At 40.7% G+C, this 19,395-nt stretch overlaps 3 protein-coding genes across 3 annotated transcripts in view; 1 reads left to right on the top strand and 2 right to left on the bottom strand.

The window, feature by feature from the left end:
• Positions 1-858: 858 nt before the first annotated feature.
• glod4 (glyoxalase domain containing 4) lies at positions 859-8,521 on the bottom strand. The gene is made up of 9 exons (XM_086261931.1): positions 8,245-8,521; positions 8,011-8,060; positions 3,543-3,663; positions 3,295-3,439; positions 1,792-1,928; positions 1,580-1,666; positions 1,377-1,490; positions 1,209-1,295; positions 859-1,118 (listed from the first exon to the last, which is right to left on the bottom strand). The coding sequence occupies exons 1-9, from the start codon at positions 8,332-8,334 to the stop codon at positions 1,053-1,055; spliced, it is 897 nt and encodes a 298-aa protein (XP_086118057.1). The 5' UTR covers positions 8,335-8,521; the 3' UTR covers positions 859-1,052.
• A 158-nt stretch (positions 8,522-8,679) lies between these two features.
• On the top strand, positions 8,680-12,594 carry mrm3a (mitochondrial rRNA methyltransferase 3a). The gene is made up of 4 exons (XM_086261928.1): positions 8,680-9,249; positions 9,774-10,018; positions 10,101-10,262; positions 10,352-12,594. Exons 1-4 carry the CDS (start codon positions 8,870-8,872, stop codon positions 10,930-10,932), a joined length of 1,368 nt encoding a protein of 455 aa, XP_086118054.1. The 5' UTR covers positions 8,680-8,869; the 3' UTR covers positions 10,933-12,594.
• The window catches only part of nxn (nucleoredoxin), a 70,738-nt gene continuing 62,885 nt past the window's right edge, over positions 11,543-19,395 (bottom strand). The window contains exon 8 of the mRNA XM_086261929.1: positions 11,543-13,033. Within this exon, the coding sequence (XP_086118055.1) occupies positions 12,851-13,033 (183 nt within the window). The 3' untranslated portion in view covers positions 11,543-12,850. The remainder of the gene's footprint in view (positions 13,034-19,395) is intronic.

Below are 19,395 nucleotides of genomic sequence, written 5' to 3'. Positions count from 1 at the left end.
CTTTAAACTAATCCATAAACAAGCACGAAAATAAAATGCGCAACCTTTATTCCAGTCATGCATCAGTTTTACAAATACCAAATAAACAGTTTATTCCCATTGTGCACACAAGTCTCCTCTGCCATCCCCCTTAGGGAAAAAACGTATTTCTACATTCTCAGGTAACATCCCTGCACCTGCCAGCCGTTTGGTCATTTGATTGTTTGCATATATGCAAAATGCTTCAACTTATGAGGAAGAACATACAAAATCAGGCAAATTCTCCTTAATTATACATATAAAACCTTTATTTTCTATTATGGTATATGGCACATGTTTTCTAAATACAGGTAGACATGGATAGAATATAAAACAACAGGTTCATGTGCACAAACAACAGAACTGAAAAAGAGAACCACAGACCATGCAGATGTCATTTGGTCATTTTTGCATCTGAGTGTATCCATCTTATGTCTTTGCAGTCCTTGTACATATCTTTTTGCGCCTCATTTCTGTTGTTTTGTGGCTCGTTATTGGATATGTCATATTTCTAGGATAAGACCAAAAGCCCATAGAGCCTGTACATGGTGGGCCCATTGAGTAATCTGTGTTTTATAATTACCACAAAATCAGTTAGGAACTGTGCAAACATGTTGTTTTACTACAGCTGTAAGAGGAATTTGCACATAAGGTTGGTGGAGACTCAGTAGAGGTGCAAGACCAAATTTAAGCTATGAAGTCCTGGTGATACTTTATTATGAGATTAAGTTGGCCCCAACTTCTCTCAGTGTCCCCTTTTCGCCTAAAATTAAGATCACATTGAAATGTCTTTTATAGATAAAACTAACTTAATGTTTTTTGCCCATCACTCAGCCTTGCTTTTAGGAAGAATATTTATTGGGAAAAAAAATCCATAACAAGTGGTCCATTACATCATCTCAGAGCACAAATGTTTTTACATAACACAAAATTAATCTTACGCTGCCAGCCTAAGGCAGATCTATGCTACAGGTGCGTTGCGCGGCATCTCATCCTCATTAACTGATGAAAACTGACAGGTCGGCTGCTCCATCTCATGCAGCAGTCTTCTGTTTGTTGTGTTTGGCAAACCATTCATCACTTTTATCTTCAGCCATAGCCTGAAAAGTGTTAAAAGGATGACAAGCACAGTGAATATCTGACACATGCTGGATAAGCATTTGAGGGCTATGTGTTATAGTAACACCAACCTTATCAAGGAATTCATTCCCTTTGGGATCCAACATGGAAAGCTGCCTAAAGGCCTCATCTCCCACAAAACAAATCTCATGGCCATCCTAAAGCAAACATTTTACGTTTAATATTGTTAACTTAATGAATTTGACATCATTTCAGCATTATTTTGGGAACGTGCTTACAGGGTCAGCCAAAATAACCACTTCTACTGTAGCTTTTCCAGGAGTGTCCAAGCTGACCAATGGGGTGAGAATTTTCTGATTTTCCTTTTTCATCAAGGCTTCAATAACCGGCAGCTGAGGAGCATAATAATATCTCATTATAATGTTGTTGGAAATAGTTTATCTGCAAGTTGACATTAGCCGTTTAGAAAATAATAATTTACTTGCTCCCGCGGGCATGAAAACGCTATTCTCCCAAAAGCTGTTCCATGGTCAACCATCCCTCCAATGTCCTGAAGCTCCAGTTTGCACTACAAAGAATTTGACACATATTACTCAGGCATCAACATAAACCGCAAAACATACAATTCAAACTTCAACAATAGAACTATTTTAAACTTATCTTAGGGTTTAACATTTAATTTCTTTGACTCACTTGACTGTCTGCAAATCCCATGAGCACCGTCTTCTTTTCCTCATTTTTGTCCATCACTTTCATCCCCAAGAGTGTGGACCAGTAGTGGGTCGATCTTTGGAGGTCTGATACCCCGAGACAAACCTTCTGCACAGGGTCTGGGAACAGATTACAGAAAGTAAGTGGTTAACAGGTTAACAGATGGGTACTTCTGTAGTCCTTTTCTACTCTATTTGAGCACTTGCAGCACTTTTTTACTGCAAGCTGCATTCAGCCATAAACACACATATTCATAAAATTGTCTCTTTTAACCTCTCTCACACACACACAGACACACACACCGGGGCAACTCAGGGTTCAGTATCTTGCGCTAAGGATACATGCAGAGGATCAAACCACTGTGTGAACACACTACATTTGTGTGTCATCGGCTGCATATGAAAAAATAAATATATACACTCCTGAGAACCAGCCTATTAATTTATGTCCTCCGCAATGGGCATTTGTTTTTGGTCTATATCTTTTGACTTATTTGACCGCACGATCTGATATCGTCGTGTTGGTGTTGTTCCCAGATCAACATAGTAAATGTTGTTCCAGGATCAACATTGCAAGTGACCAATCAGAATGTTGTGACGTCATACTTTTGCGACTTCGGGAAAAACCGCCGTAAAACAAAAAACTGTACTTAAGCTGCGAGAAATCGCCTCTGTCCGCCGATCAACGGACTCTGACCCTTTAATAAACACTAAGCAGAATTTCATAAGTGCATGAATGGCTTGGCGCGCCAAAGAATAACGTCACAACAATGTGATTGGTCACTTGCAATGTTGATCCTGAAACAACATTTACTATGTTGTTCCAGGAACAACACCAACACGACGATATCAGATCATCCGTGTTTAGATAATCACGCTTTATGACTGCTGGAAAGTGACTCTGGATGTGCACAAATAAACCCTTAAAAGAAATAAGATTCAGAATTGAGTTGCTATACTTTAGACATCTGGGTCTCCTTAAAATTCTTACCCAGCACCTGCTTACACTTTTTCCACATAATTGATTAATTCTGTTAATTCTGTTGATTCTGATTCCAGCTCAGTGATCATATGCCTTTTTTCATACAGGGTCAGAGACAGATTTAACAGCTGTCACTAGTGAGGAAGCATCCATATGTGGAACATGTGTGGCACATGTGAGGAGATGGAAACTCGTAAGCAGGTTTTGATAGATCGCTCCAACTATGTCATGGAGAGAAACCCTACGCGATCAGAACTGTCAAGAATGGATATTACAGCCTTTTCTCTAAAGTCAATATTGAACTCTGATCAATATGAAGTTACAAAGTATTAATTTAAGTTTGTGGATACCAGACTGCATGTAAGGATTTGATCCTTGATGGAGGTTTATGAAGCAACACCCCCCCCCCCAAAAAAACAATATGCATCCAGCCTGCTAGAAACCCAAGAAAAAGAAGAAGAAGCTAAAGAAGGAGCAGGCAGATTTGACTTGTGTGACACTCACCATTATGAGGTTGCTCTTTGTCCACCAGATAGAAAGGATAGCCTCCAGGAGCCTGAGTCAGATACAGAGCCTCTCCCACCTCAGTGAGAGGCCACCCGAGACATTTAGCATTGCTTACAGCTTGGCTCGACTGCAGAGTGATCCCCTAACATGAAAACACACGTACAAATATCCCATTATTGCCACTGTACACTGAATAACAAGACAATCTTTTCCTGCATGCAATGTGAAAACAAACTCTCACCCACCAAGAAGTCATTGCCAAGTTTATATTCTCCCACACCATAGTTGTAGGTCAGTTCAGCAACAAAATGGTCATCCTCTGGACCAAAGCCAACCATTGTCTTGCTCCATTTCCCATCATAAGGGCTGTATGGGTAGGGGGTGAAGGCAGGTTTACCACTAGTGTATCAACATCTGCATTGTCCTGTGAAAAGATATTTGCCCTCTTCCTGATTTTGTATGTTTTGCATGTTTGTTACAGTGATATTTATTAGACCATCAAACAAATTTTAATATTAGTCAAAGATAACCTGAGTGAATTAAAAAAAAATATCCACTGGCAATGTTTTTAAAAAAATGAGACAGACCTAACAGAACCTGGCTGAAAGATATCTAAAAGAAACACATCATGCCATGATCTAAAGAAACACATTTGAAAAAAAGTCACTGATAGTGTTAGTCACTAACTGAACTATCAGTCTGGAAAGCATTACAAGGCCCTTTGTATGGATTTGGGACTCCAGTAAATCGTGGTGAGAGCCATTATCCACAAATGGAGAAAACTTTAAACAGTTGTGAACCTTTCCATTAGTGGCCAACCTACCAAAATTCCTCCAGGAGTGCATTAACAACTAATCTAGTCACTAAAGAACCCAGAACAACATTTAATAAAGAACTGCACGTGATATTGGCTGGGGATTTCAACCAGGTGATGGATGGGATAATTGATAAGAGTAATCCCAGGGGTACGTCTACACCCAGGGACAGAGAGGCTGTTCATTTACTGACAGAGGATCTTTGCTTAACGGACATTTGGAGGTTAGTTAATCCCAGTTCAAGGGAATACACGTTTTACTCCAACTGTCATAAAACATATTCGAGGATAGATTTCGCCTTAATATCAAAGTCTCTGGTCGAGTCAGTCGTAGACTGTGAGATTGGTGCCATTGCTATTAGTGATCATGCCACAGTAGAGTTGCAAATTGACTTGAACACGGATAGAACGAAGAGGGGCCGCTGGAGGCTTAACACGATGTTGTTGCAGAACAAGAGTTTTAGTGAGGAGTTAACAAAGGATCTCAAAATTTTTTTCCAAATCAATATGGGTTCCACAGACAAAGTAGCCACAGTTTGGGAAGCGTCTAAAGCATATATAAGAGGAAAGATGATTGCATACGCATCAAAAGTTAAGAAAAGTGATCTAGAACGGGTAGAAACCTTGGATAAAGAAATACGGGAGTTGGAGAAGGACTTAGCGAGTCAATATTCAAATTATAAGACTATATGTAAATTAAAATACCAGTTGAATGACATTTATAACAAAAAGGCGGAATATGCCTTATTTAGGCTCAAAACAAAATTTTATGAAGGTGGCGAAAAGAGTGGAAGACTATTGGCAAGACAACTGAAGCAGCAAGATAATTTGAATAATATATCTATGATTAAGAAGGACGGCCAAGTGATAACCTCATCGAAGGAAATAAACTCAGTTTTCCAATCATTTTATCAAGATTTGTATACGTCTGCTGGTGCGCTTGATGAAGGGGAGGTGGAGACATTTTTTTCAGGTCTACAATTACCTACTCTCTCTGGGGAACAGAAAACGAGACTGGATGAGCCTATAACGGAAGAAGAGGTCAGGGCTGCGATCTTATTAATGAAGAATGGGAAATCGCCAGGCTTGGATGGCTTCCCGATTGAGTATTATAAGAAATATATCGATATTTTAGCCCCAGTCCTGCATAAAGTTTACCTTGAGGCATTGGAGATAGGTTCCTTGCCGAGTACGTTTAATGAAGCACTGATCTCCCTTATTCCTAAAAAGCATAGGGATCTGTCGGACCCAGCAAATTACCGGCCTGTAAGCCTTTTGGGCGTTGATTGCAAAATTTTGACAAAGGTTTTTGTAATTGGGTCAAAACTGTATATGCAAGTCCAAGGGCAGCGGTTTTGACAAATGGATTGGTGTCAGGGTTTTTTCATCTTACTCGCGGGACCCGACAGGGGTGCCCTTTGTCCCCGTTGTTTTTTACAATATTTCTGGAACCGCTGGCCTTGGCTATTCGAGCAAACAGGGGTGTCAGAGGTGTTCATGCAGGGGGTATGGAACACAAGTTGTTTCTATATGCTGATGACATCTTAGCAGTATTGACGGATCCCATGCAGTCTCTACCAGCGCTACTCACGTGTGTTGAGTCATTTTCAGGGTTGTCAGGTTATAAGATAAACTGGGACAAGTCAGAGGGCATGCCATTGTCAGCATCATGTCATTCTGGATGCGTTACTCCATTCAATTTTAAGTACTCACCTTCAGGTATGAAGTATTTAGGAATATTATTAAAACCCGACTTGGAGGATATTATGCTTTCAAATGTGGAACCTCTCCTCCTAAAGATAAAAACAAATCTGGATAAATGGGGTAAATTGAATCTTACACTATGGGGTAAAATTAATGTGATTAAAATGATGGTGGTCCCACAGTTCAATTATGTTTCCATGATGTTACCTGTACGGATTCCTTTGCACATATTTGGTCGAATTGAGAAGTTAATCAAAGATTTTTTGTGGAATAACAAGAAGCCGAGAGTGAATATAAAGAAAATGTGGGCCTCTAAAGACATTGGGGGAATGGCCCTCCCAAATGTGAAGTTGTATAATTTAGCTTTTGAATTGTCAAGACTGGCCAAATACTGGACAGGATCGGGCTCTGAGCTGATTGAACAGGAACTAGCGAGCCCCTTCACACCTTTGGATGTTCTCTCGCAGGGCGCGGCAACTAATGGACAAGACTCTCATAATAACCCAGTGCTCAGGTATTCCAAAGCTGTCTGGGTGGAGGTGCACAAGTTGTGTGGAGCATCTCATCTAAGACAACCTTATGCCTCGCTATGGAACAATATTGCTGTAAGGATTGGGCGGAAAACTGTGTTCTGGAAGGAATGGCTTGTCAAAGGCATACGCAGGATAAGTGATCTTTACTCAGGGGGAGTGTTTATGTCATTTGCTGAAATAACCCGAAAATAAAGTTTGACAAGAGAAAATAATTTTTGGAAATATTTACAAATAAGGGATTGTGTTACCAAAGGAAAATTTGCTCAAAGCTCGAATATGGTGGTGGAGTTTTTAGAATTGTCCAGTACAGCACATAGGGCGGCGGTTTTCTACAAACTGTTTAACAATCCAAAAAAAGAGATATGTGAAAACTTGAGGGTTATATGGCAGAGGGATCTGGGTTGTGCAATTTCTAAAGAAGACTGGCGCAGAATTTTGTCATTCTCTGATAAATATATAAGAGAGGCCAGGGGTAAATTTACTCAGTATAAATTAATACACAGGTGGTACTTCACTCCATCCAAACTTTATAGAATGGGAATTAGTCCCAGTAATGTATGCTGGAAATGTAGTTCAGATCCAGGGACATTTATACATGCTATTTGGGAATGTGGGAAAGTTTATCCCTTTTGGCAAAAAGTATTGGACAAAATAGGAAGGTGGATTGGTTTGATGATACCCCTGTCACCAAGACTGTGCTTATTAGGGGATCGGTCAGTATTACCTGGGGTTTCAAAATATGACTTTGTGGTTATAAAGGTGGGGGTGATCGCAGCGGCTCGAGTTATTCTCAGTGTATGGAAGGAACCGTCTCCACCAGAATATAATAGGTGGAAAGAAACTATGCTGAAAATGGTGTCGTATGAAAAGCTCTTGGCTAGGATTAATGATGATAGGGAGGGTTTTGACGAATCGTGGGGACGTGTTTTTGGCTGAGATGGTTGGAACTTATTTGGTCAGGGCAATTATCTTTAGTCATGTTGTACGCTTGCTGCACTGTTTGTTTGTGTAGGCACTCAGTAAGGGAATGACTTAAAGATTTGAGTTAACTGATTTGAGTTTTTTTAATTTTTTAATTTTTTTTTTATTATTATTATTATATTTTTTATATATTTTTTTTTCTGTTGTTGTTTGTTGGTTGTTTTGTTTGTTTTTGTGTTGTGAAATGTTAAAAACAAATAAAGACTTCAATTATAAAAAAAATAAATAAAGAACTGCACGTTTCCCTTGCCTCATTTAAGGTCAGTGTTCATGATTCAACAATAAGAAACAGACCAAAACACCCTAGCAAGTCTATCTCTGAATGGCTTAAAAAAGGAGGGAGAGAGTCCAGACCTTAAAGCGTTTTGTCCATGTGGGAAAACCATCCATTGTGGCTGAGTTCAAACAATTCTGAAAAGAAGAGTTGGTCAGAATTCCTCCACAGTGACGTGAAAGACCTTTTGACCGTTATCTTAAACGCTTGATTACAGTTCGTAAAGGTGGCATAACCAGTTATTAGGTTTAGGGGGCAATACATCGTTTCACTAAGCCTTGATTTGTTTGACCTTGATCTGAAACATGAAAGTGTAACAGGAAGGTGGCAAATACTTTTTCCCCCACAGGACTTTTATTTAGCATTATACTGAGCACAAGATTCAACTGGAGTTGTGTCTTATATACCCATTACAAGTTGCCTTGCAGCCTTCCTCAAACTCTTCGTGTCTTAAAATCTGAAATAAATAACAAGTAGTGAGAACATTACAATTCAGTGATGTCCACTTCCACTTATACAATGATAACTACGGAAATTTGCTCAGGTTGTGCAACCCTGAAATTATCCGACATCAGCAAAAGCTGCTAGTCTACGGCGGCTTCAGTCCAATCCTACATTTAAATGCAGCTCAGAAAACTTACCTTCATACCTAGAACATCTCTGTAAAAGGTGGCAGTTTTAGCCCTGTCACCAACTTTGAAAACAAAATGCAACGCTCGTCTCAAAGCCATATTTGTTGACAGCCGTGCTACCTGTGGTCGTATCGATTTTTCTGTGCTCGACTGGTAATCACCAATGAACACATACCGGGTATTTGCAAGTAAAACTACAAAACGAAAAAAAAAACCGCTGGATAATGTGTTACACCACCTGTCGTTATTATTAGTGCTGCTCTAGTATTAAAGCAAAGAACGGCGACTGTACGTTAAAGTACAATGTATAAAATTCACAATCCCCCCCTAACTGCTCAGGTTAATGGTTTGACCAATGTGTCATTGTTTTCTCGCGAGATTATGATCAAGCGTCAAGTTTGAAGCATCAATAAATGTAAAAAACAAAACAAAAAAAACGGCTACTATAGGACCCGTTTAACAATTTGTAACACATTATGTTATTAAATAATTACATTAATAACGCCACCAAATGTGTTTGGTTTATTTTTAATTTGTAAACGCAATATCAGCTATTAAAAACTGGTGGCGCTAGGCGGGTTAGCTTGTATTTTTGAAACATCCTGACAGATGAGAGAAGAAGAAAGCAGGCAAAATGGCAGCGTACTCAAGAAGCATGATCTGCCTGATTTCCATGATAGAGCGACATGCTTTCCTAACAACCAGGAGCTGTGTCACTGTGGAATCAAAACGGTATGTACGCGGACTGAGGAGGAAACCTGTCAGAGTGCTGTTTCCTGAAAACGAGACGGGAAAAGTCGTAAAGGTGCCTCAGATTCAGTCAGACGAACCAAAGATCCAGAGGGAGACCAAGGGAAGAATCATATCTGCAGGTACACAGCATCACGAAGAGAGAAACTCTGTCAGGACGAGGACTGATGAGCAGTCAGCTACGAAACATGCTTTTACTGTGACAAAGAATGAAGTGGACGGACTGCGCTATGAGAGGGCTTCGCCTGGAGATAAAAGACTGGCGTAAGTCTCACCGAGTGAGGGCAGTAGCAGAGGTGATTGAGCCAGAGGCCATGGGCCCTGGCATACAAAACAAAAGCACAATTATTAGGAATACAGCAAGAACAAAGTTGATGTGCCGAGATGTAGCAACCACAGAGAGATAAAGCTGATGAGCCATACCATGGAGATGTGGGAAAGAGTTTTTGAAGCTTAATTAACGAGAGAGGTGATGGTCAGTGAGTGAGAAAGAGAAGTACAAATGTGATGTTTGCTTTGAGAGAACTGATGGAGAAATATTGAGATGGTCAGAAGTAGTCGGACTGTAACTTTGTGGATCTAGAGAAAGGATATGATAGGGTGCCAAGAGAGGAACTGTGTAATTTTATGAGAAGGTCAAGAACTGCAGTATGTATGTCAGGACACCCGGGTGCATGTGGGCCTCCATCAACATCTTGTCTCAAGGTAGACATAGATTTTGTAGCTGTCCTCATCCTTCTGAAGCCATTCCTTCCTTCTCCTCCTCTTTCTCCACGTCTCTGCTCTAGGAGGTTAGTGAGTGTGGCTCGTTCCAGGACATTTCGGGACCACCAAGGTAAAATCCTTCTTGAAGGCAGGCGTTTGATCTGTGACGCCCTGGATGCTGGTGCTAAACCACAGACTGTGTTCTTCAGCACGGTGGATCGACTCAGAGAGCTGCCCTTAGATAAGCTGAGAAGGGCCACACTAGTGAAAGTCAAGTTTGAGGACATCAAGCTCTGGTCTGACGTTGTAGCCCCACAGGGAGTGATCGGTAAGGGTCAGATTTTCTTTTTTGGCTCATGATGAAGCACTAATATCTCAATTATTTCTGACTCTGACCTCTTCTTCTGCAGCGATATTTTCTCGCCCAGATCCGGCACGGTTAAACTTTGCAAGTAAAGGTCACTCAGTGCATTTGTCTCTGATATGTGACAACATCCGGGATCCTGGGAATCTCGGGACTATGCTGCGATGTGCTGCTGCTGCTGGCTGTCATAATGCCCTCCTCACAAAGGGTAGGTTTACAGTAACTATTAGAGATCAAATTAATAATCCTGTGAAACCTTCCTTTGAATTTTGGGAACTTTGCATTTTTTTCAAACAGGTTGTGTGGATGTTTGGGAGCCTAAAGTTCTCCGTGCAGCAATGGGCGCCCATTTCCGCCTTCCCATCTATCCCAGCCTTGACTGGGATGATGTTGAAAACCATCTCCCTAAACCCGTGACTGTCCACGTGGCCGACAGCAGTGGCAGCCCTGACAGAAGTAGAGAAGTAGAGGTTAATGTGTCTCCTGAACCCTCCAAAGCTGGAGATTACGGCTGGGTCAGCTCAAGACCCAACCGCAAAAACATGGAGTACGAGGATTACGATTCTGATTCGGACTCTGAACATGAGGGACTTTCACTCCCCAGAGTGGACACTAAGCTGTACTATGACAGTTGGGCTCAAAGCCCAACTGCTCTTGTGATAGGTGGTGAGACGAATGGTTTGAGTCTAGAAGCAGTCCAGTTGGCAGAGAAAACTGACGGCCACAGGCTCTTTATTCCCGTTGTTCCTGATGTGGACAGCTTGAATTCTGCCATGGCAGCTAGCATTCTTCTGTTTGAGGGCAGGAAGCAACTCTTAAAACTACTGCAAACATCTGGAAAGAAACATCAATGTAAAGCTGAGAGACAGTTTCCATGATGCTTCTATTAAATATCGGACTGAACAGAGTGTCCCATATAATACTCTTAACAGTAAATTTGCAAACTGTGTTTATGATTTATGTGAATTTGAATGTGTTGTTTTCTTTCACTGCAAAAAACCAAAACCAAAAATAAAGCATTATCTACAGATAAACCTTAGAGATAAATCTGGATTAGGTGACTGAAGCATCCCTCAGTTATGAAACTACTGGCTCAGGCAGATAACTTTCCTTGCTGTACTGAGCATGTTGTCTCCACTCGCCTCACTTCATCAGTATACATGCAATTAATTCACATCATTAACTCCTCTCCATGCTCCTGTTTTTTCTGTTTTACCCCCAAATGAGTCCCTGAATGTGGTTCTGTTGGAGGTCTCTTCCTGTTAAAAGGAAGTTTGAATTATTATGATGAATACAGTTGAAAGGTCAAAGAATTTTTGGTGAGTTCCTTAAAACAACTACCCTCAGTTCCTCATATTCATGGAAATTTTAAAGGTGCGCTTTAATTTAAATATTTGTATTAGCAACAAAATACATCAAATTTCTGTAATACTGCAACTTTTTCCCCCCCCCACACAAGCTTTGCTGTATGTGTTAATCAAGATTGCATCAAATACTTTTAAGTTCATAATAAACCTTGTGCTGGAAGGTAAGCAAAAAAAGAAAAACAGCTATTTCTTCCCTTCTGATAGTTTTCTGTTGGAGCCTTAACCAGATGTCTGCTCTTATTAAACAAATGGAAAAAAATGTTTTTTTATTAGCAGCTATATTGTTTATGCAAAAGTGCAGACATTTACCCTGCTTACCAGTACAGCTCAAGGTCAGAAGTTTCTATTCCACCTGAGATTTTAGTGCATCAGCAGAGTCGAGGTACAGACTCTCCCATAATAAATGCAACATTGAGTTTGTCATTTGAGCCCACACAGTTTAAACTTCTGAGAAAGGAACTGGAGCGTCACTGCACTGTGTGTCTTTTCCATATTCAAGAGCTAACTTTATTGATAAAACTTAGCAGGAACAAAACTCTTGTGCTTGCCAGTGAATGTTTAATTGGTGTGAGAAGCTATGACTAAGGTAGCAGGATATAAAAGGGATTTATACATTCAACTTTTCAAAAAAAAAAAAGAAAAAAAAAAGCCATTTTTGTGCCTCTAGAAAAAAAAAAAAAAAAAAACTGGACTTTTTCCATTAGGGGGACCTTCACAGAAAGTCCTCATAATGACTTTGAGATGAGAACTGACTAGAGATGACTTTCACTCATGTCATGACACAAGAAGACAGGGGGGTTAAAACATCAGTCACTGGTCTGTCACAAGCAAGTAGAACATGCTCTTTACTGTATGTGCACCTGTCAAACTGTGGGATATTTATTTATTTAAATAGGGCCAAGAAGGCGTACAGCTACATCCAACTCAAGTTTAGCACATCTGCACTACAGGTGAAATACAACTGTGAAGAAAAAAAGATTATTTTATTTATTCTTTCTTAACTTCATTCAGAAAACAAAAGTAACAAATCTTGCAGACAAAACAGAAAGCAAAAGATTGGCTGTATAAGTAGGTCCACTGGGTAATTCTCCGTTTTCTCTAGAAATGCCACCATGAGAGAATAAAAAAAAAAAAATTTTCTGAGGCAAAAAAAAAAAAAAAAAGACAACAGAATCTCCATATATATTACTGTATGGACTATAGTCAATGCAAGGCACCACAGGAGAAAGAGGGGACTCCATGAAAGAGGAACACATCTAAAATAAAAATGCTAAAATGCCAGTAAAAAGTGAGACATCTCTCTAACAGTCAGGATTGTAGCTGGGAGAGAGAGTGGGAGCCTGGAAACTGTGGGGTGTAGCAATAGGTCAGGGATGGATGATGGCGTGAGTCCCATGTAATAGGTCCAGTTTATACGTGGACAGTCTCTTTAGATGGGCTCCGGTTTGAGCTTTTCAGCCAGGAAGTCGCCGACAAACTGCTCCACCACGGCCGGCGTGATCTCCTCCACATCGCGAACGTACTTAGCACGGGCCGACATGTCCAGGATCGTGAGCAGAGGTGCCGCTTCGGGGAGGTTGGTGTAGTCTCGCAGAGAGTCGCTCATGTCATCCTGCAGGGAAAGAGAAGGAAGTACAGCGCTTAGTGTGATTTTGTGTGATAGAGCAGTACATTCCTCACATGCGGGAATGGTTAAGCTACAATCAGGGCCTCTGGTGGGCCAAAATGACACAAATCTGTCATTGCTTTGACTAAAACAAGCCTGTGATTAAAATTGTAAAAAAAAAAAGAAAAAAGTTTAACAGCAAAATCTTTGCCTTCTCCATCCTTTCACCACATGTTTCAAGTTTCAAGTCTTGTCACGTATAGCATCCTGACATTACAGGTTGGGATACCACAAGAAATTCCATCATGATGGAGAGGAAAATAAAAATATACAAATATATAAAGTCTTTGTTCCCTGTAGTTTTGGGTTGCTGCGAGTTCTGAACATTCTGTGTAGTGAATTCAACATTTTTTCTTTTGCATGACTTCAGTTTTACACCTCATTTAATTTATTGCACAATGTGACAACTTCAGTCTCTAAATTATATATATATAAAAAAAAAAAACTAGAAGAAAATATCCTCTATCGAGGCCAATGCATTTCAAAAAGACAAGTAATCTGGATTAATGCTACACCACCAAGTGTAAGGTTCAGCCTGGAAGTTTTAGCATAATTTTGGTGAGTGGGCAAATCTTACATATGATTGGCTCAACATGAGTAATCAGTCCAGAAGTTCTCTCAAGAACTGTCAGCAGTTAGAACTACCGGTACATGTATATTAGTACTTCAAACATTTTGTTTTCATTGCTAGTTCGAGCTAAACAAATCGAGTGCTTGCTGATGACACTGTGCGCAGCGCTCAAAAGATGCATTTAAAAAGTGTAAACAGGCTCACAGTTTTATTTAAAAGGGGCTGCAAGTGAAAGAAGACTGTGAATCCCAACTCTGCTGCAGCATAAACAAACAGCTAAACCTCTGGTGTAGAAATGTCACCTAAAATGCCTGAAAATGCCCCACAAAGATCAACAGGATTGCAAGTGATGCAGTTCTGTACATGGCATGGGGATTCTTGTTGGGAGATAAGAGGGAGCTTTTATACTGGCCACATTTGCTGACATGGCATTTGAAGTACAACCAAAAACCTGGAGGAGACACTCTAGACATTTCCGTACTCCACAGCAGTTCACACTTCAGAAAACGAGGACAGCGCCCTGCACTTGAACTATGCCACACTATAAAATCCAGAACTGCTTGGCACCATTTATTAATGCACACTTCTTGAAAGAGAATATGAGAAACTCTTCTCTGCCATCTTCCTGCAGGCGGCCTGCCCAGGGAGACCACAGAGCCGCTCCTTAGTCACACATCCTGCTGCATAGAAAGACGTGAAGGACCCCGGTGGGTGTCCAGAAGCATCCTTCCTTTATCAAAAGCTCACCCACATCAGATTTGACTCCCATCGCAGATGTTAGCGGGAGATGGAGCAGTGCAGATTTGAGAGAGGGTGTGTTAAAAATACATTGCTGCTGGGTGTATAGTGGGGATTCCAGTTTGAGTTCTTTCCAGTTATTTTAAAACAGCTTCACCATTTTTTTAGCCTGAGGCTTGATATCACCTTTCACCCCTTAACAAGTCAGGATTACAACCTCTGTACCCAGAGATTATAGATATGAATCACTACGGGGGGAAGGAAGCAGCAACTTTCAAACAAGCTTGAGAGGGCCATCAATTATTGAGGCTGAACATGAAATCACAGTTTCGTAATTCAGCTTAAAGTTCCAGCCACGAGCGCTTCGGCAACCGGCATTCCTGCCTGGACAGAGATCCATTATTCTCGGTGAATGAATTTCATGTGTTGGGTTTAGCGAGGTCACATAGTTCTCTTAAATGCTTACAGCTAATATACTAATATCATTTGCAACATTTTCCTCATCCTCATGACACGATGACCCAGCTTCTCCTGAGCTTAGCTTGCTGGCTTGGAGGGAGAGCCTCAAAGATTAAAGATCACTTCCATATGGCAAAGATTTAGTTTCAAATGCAGAACATACAAGGAAAGGCCAGAGGGTGGCACTGCAACAAAGAGCTGGACTTTAAATATAGGCCTCTGATGCTGTTAGTTACTGATTTATGTGACAGAGTGAGTTAAGTGGAACAAAGTCAACGATATCGCAACTTTGGAATGATTTCCTGCTTCATGTGATACTCCTCGAAGTTCAATTTGTTGTCTCTTCTTTGTTATCAGAGGATCCGCAGCTACTCTTGTTAAATGGATCAAACCCCACAATGAGCCCTCAGACTTTTCATTAAATAGCTGCACCGCTACCTAAAAAGGATAAGTATGCCAAGATGAAGTCTGTGACCTCTACTTTGCAAAACTGCTAACAGATGGAACAGATGAATTGAAGTGTGGTGTTTTGTTATAGGCAGCTAACTTCCTCTGAATAGACCATTTTATTATGCTGCAAATCACCGTACATCGACTACTTAATGCTCACAGATGTAAGCTGTCACTAAGGACAATGTTGTTACGAGAGAAATACTGCTTAATTCTCCGACTACAAATAAAAGCTCTTGCTTGCAGGCTCCCTTGCAGCCATACGAAGCGTAGATTAGAGATCATCTGTAAAGAAACCACAACGAGAGAAACTCCAAAATCCATCAGTGTGACCTTTTCAGCATTTTTGATATGAGAAGATGTAATCTCTGCAACAGTCTTCACCTCCGTGCATATATCCATCCATCCATCCATTCGCTTCCGCTTATCCTTTTCAGGGTCGCGGGGGGCGCTGGAGCCTATCCCAGCTGTCATAGGGCGAGAGGCAGGGTACACCCTGGACAGGTCGCCAGTCTGTCGCAGGGCTAACACATAGGGACACACAACCATTCGCACTCACATTCACACCTAGTGGCAATTAGGATTATCCAATTAACCTATCCCCACAAGTTGCATGTCTTTGGACGGTGGGAGGAAGCCGGAGTACCCGGAGAGAACCCACGCAAACACGCTTCTCACGAGGTGCAGTCATTTCAGAGGGGCCCTCTGCAGCTCAGCCGAGAACAAAAGAAAGAAAAAAGAAAAAGACAAAGGGCCTCTGCTGTAACCCAAACTCACAGCTGTGATAAGGCTCAGCTTGTGTTTACCGTGTGGGACCTGCTGGACCGTGCCAGGCTTGTTCTGATTACTGATACATTGTGGCATTTCACAGACAGACATCGACCATCTGATAAGGATTCAGCTGATAATGATGAACCCAGCCACTCGCTCCTGAGCTGGGGTTGTGTCCATCTCACAGGTCACCTTTGATGTCCTGAGAAAAAGTCGTCATTGTCATAGATATATCTACCTTATACTGCTGAAATTTAAAACATTTTTACGTGGTGCACAGATAAATAAATAAAAAAATCCAACAGATTAATTTTTCTACACAGTTACAGTTATAGAAATGTGCAAAAAATTTCAAAATTCCAGTATATTGATTCGCCCATTTCCCATTTTCCCTGCAAAATGTAAAGAAATGAGGGGTGTCTCAAGACTTATACACAGTACTATGAGATGGGAAAAAAAAGTTATAACTTAAACTCTCAGTCAATGCAATAATTGTGTTCCATTAGCCCAAGTAGATTCGTCCACATAGAAACGTCTGAAAACACTTACGTCCCAGTACTGCGCATGCGTGAAAAACAAGAAGCTTGGACCTGCCTCATTTCTGTCTGTCGTTTATTTACTTTCTTGATCTTTGAAACATCGCGACAAAATGTTGAGTAAAAGCACCGAGTTTTTTTTAAATGGACTAACAATGAGTTGGAGTTGTTGCTGCCAGTAACACAAAAGTACAAAATTGCAAAAGCGAGTGCTAGTTAAAGAATTTGAAGAAAAGCTATCTGGAGCATGTACTGACTGATATTAATCTTTAATAGGGCTGTTAAAATTGAGAGCAAACAAAACAACTGCTGTATAATGCCCTCCGCTATCTTGGTTTAATTGGTCACATGACTGCATCATATGATTAACATACGTCATGTTTTAGTTAGTTTTTAGTCTCCGTTTTCGCTGTGGACGGGAGGCCAAAACTGAGAGAAAACGATTAGTTTTCAAACAAAAATGCATTAGTGTGGACGTAGCCTGTTAGCAGTAGGGGTGCAACAATACACAAAATTCACAGTTCAGTTCGATACTTTGGGGTCACGGTTTGATATTTTTTCGATACAAAAAAAAATGTTCATGCCTTTTTAATTTGTCATTTATTAAAATTATAAATATATATTTTAACTCAAAAGTACAGTTTTTAAATGTAATGTTGCTGAAACAACAAAATAATAAAAAAATACATCTATCTGATCGAGAAATCACTCATCTTTGGAAAAGAGAGTTTATTACAGATAAATGGCTCTTTCCAAAATAAAAGCTATGCTATACGCTTCTTCTGGGCTATATTCTCAGCAGCATATTAAACATATCAGGTCCCCATAAGGAGAATCATGTGCTAACGGCTGTCTAAATGACTCTGGTAAAGTTTGTAGCATGTGTGCTTGTTGTTTTTGTCTGCTTCCACTTGTCTTTGCACTACGATGATGTCGGGTAAATGTGCAGTCATATTCGTTGTGTTCCCACTAGTGCTGTCAGCGTTAATCTCGTTAAAATGACATTAACGCCATAATGCCGCAAATCTCTGTTAACGAGTTACCAGGATCGCCCCATGCGTGGGGCTGGACGGAGTCAACACGTTAATGAGCTAACTGCGCTAACGCACTACTTCCCACCAATATAATTGAGCATTGCATGGCACATCGACATACTGTTTTACTTTTGTCCATGACGCGCTTACCTTCAGGGTCATACGTCACATGAAAACCAAAATAGTTCCAAAGGCCAGATCTGAATGAAGGTGGGGGAGGTTCAAATTGCCATGTTGTAAGGAGCTTAGCTTCTGTCTTGCTAGCTTGCGCTGCGCTCAGTGGATCTGCGCTTGACAGTGCAGCCTAGGCGGAGTAGTCGAACGCAGATACACTGAGCTCTCAACACAGACAGCATCGTCAGAAGAAAAGTTGATAAAATAAATTAAAAATTTTGTGTTGTTCAATACATATGTGTACCGAACCGAAAGCACTGTATCGAACGGTTCAATATCGATATGAGTATTGTTGCACCCCTAGTTAGCAGCTAACAAGCTAGATAAACACACAATCGCTAAATATCACAGGCCTTTATCTTCCTTTTTGATGTTTAGCTGTGTGCTTTGTCAATATTTGCATGAGGTCATTTTCTGCAATGCCCGCATAGATAAAATACTGTTCCTGTGAATGCTTACATGCTTACACACATGGTCACATGTAAAGTTACCGGTCATCCATTTAGAAACATGGAGGCATAAGATCGAGCTTTGGACATCTCTACTACAGCACAGACTTTCTCACAACCCAGAGCCCTTGTCTACATCGCTGAATGAGACCTGCTTGGGTCACTAGCTGGTAAGATAATTAAGCATAACCCTTCTGACTGGCCGGTTAGGTTATTATATCCCCACTTGTTGCTTTTGCTTGACACCTCACCGCAGAAACAGAAAAAGCAATAACAAACAAAACCCCATATACATTTGTTACTAGCTAAGGCCATATAACAGTAGAGTGCCTTGGATGGCCACTTGAGGCTGACCCCAGAAATGAACCCACTGTGCAGGTCATTTTTTTAAAAACACAAGTAATCTCTTTAAGATTTTATTAAGGCAAAAACCGAGGCATTAACCTCGAGGGACCACCACTGTTATACTATTGATCTGTATAAACATGTTGGACCACAGTATGACCTTGTCTTTCCACTAACATGATCAAAATGTGCATATGTGAAGCATTCACATTTTACATTAAAACATAATGAATGCGAAAGAAACTGTCAGTGTGCTATGATTTGAATAAATGCAGTACCAGAGTGGTTATGAAACCCACTATAATCTCAAAGTCAAAGCAATCATCCTGTTTAGGGACACGCGCACACACACAAATCAAGCAGGCAAAAACAAAGCTTTGAAGAGCAGAATCACAGTCACTTCTGGCTGCCACAAAAGTCTATTAAATTCTTATGTGACTGGATAATACCGCTCAAGTTCATTTTGCATGCAAGAGCCAGAACACAGCAGAAGTTAAAGAACAAAAGATCTTTCATTCTGCGATTATAAATCAGTATACTGTACTACCCTGTGGCGTATGTTTTTTTACAGTTGGGTAAGAAGATCCTGTATCATTCAGCTCAGACTGGCCTCCCCCCTGAGGGGCTGCCAACATACTGCTGTCTCATGGACACAGAAAACCCAGCAGCTGGTCTGGCAGAGAAGTGTGTGCCTACCAGGGCACAAGCTTAGCTGAAGGAGCCCAGAGCATGGAAGCTTCACAGAATGCCTGACATGGGAAGCGATATCTGACGCAACCCA

The sequence above is a fragment of the Aulonocara sp. 'chitande type north' Nkhata Bay genome, linkage group LG14 (genome assembly GCF_057382095.1).
Source record: "Aulonocara sp. 'chitande type north' Nkhata Bay isolate Kocher_YH1m ecotype deep benthic linkage group LG14, A_spYH_male_GT1.1, whole genome shotgun sequence".
Taxonomy (NCBI): Eukaryota; Metazoa; Chordata; class Actinopteri; order Cichliformes; family Cichlidae; genus Aulonocara; species Aulonocara sp. 'chitande type north' Nkhata Bay.
The sequence above is the reverse complement of the archived record's forward strand: the minus strand, read 5'-3'. Positions and strand labels throughout refer to the sequence as shown.

Bases quoted from the DNA above. Each gene is read 5' to 3' on its own strand.
- glod4 (XM_086261931.1), bottom strand. From the start codon at position 8,334: ATGGCTTTGAGACGAGCGTTGCATTTTGTTTTCAAAGTTGGTGACAGG. The intron at 8,061-8,244 runs GTAAGTTTTCTG...TATTTATTTCAG, and splicing joins GAGATGTTCTAGGTATGAAG to ATTTTAAGACACGAAGAGTT. The intron at 1,929-3,294 runs GTGAGTGTCACA...ATCTGTTCCCAG, and splicing joins CAAAGAGCAACCTCATAATG to ACCCTGTGCAGAAGGTTTGT.
- mrm3a (XM_086261928.1), top strand. From the start codon at position 8,870: ATGGCAGCGTACTCAAGAAGCATGATCTGCCTGATTTCCATGATAGAG. The intron at 9,250-9,773 runs GTAAGTCTCACC...TCTCTGCTCTAG, and splicing joins CCTGGAGATAAAAGACTGGC to GAGGTTAGTGAGTGTGGCTC. The intron at 10,019-10,100 runs GTAAGGGTCAGA...CTTCTTCTGCAG, and splicing joins AGCCCCACAGGGAGTGATCG to CGATATTTTCTCGCCCAGAT.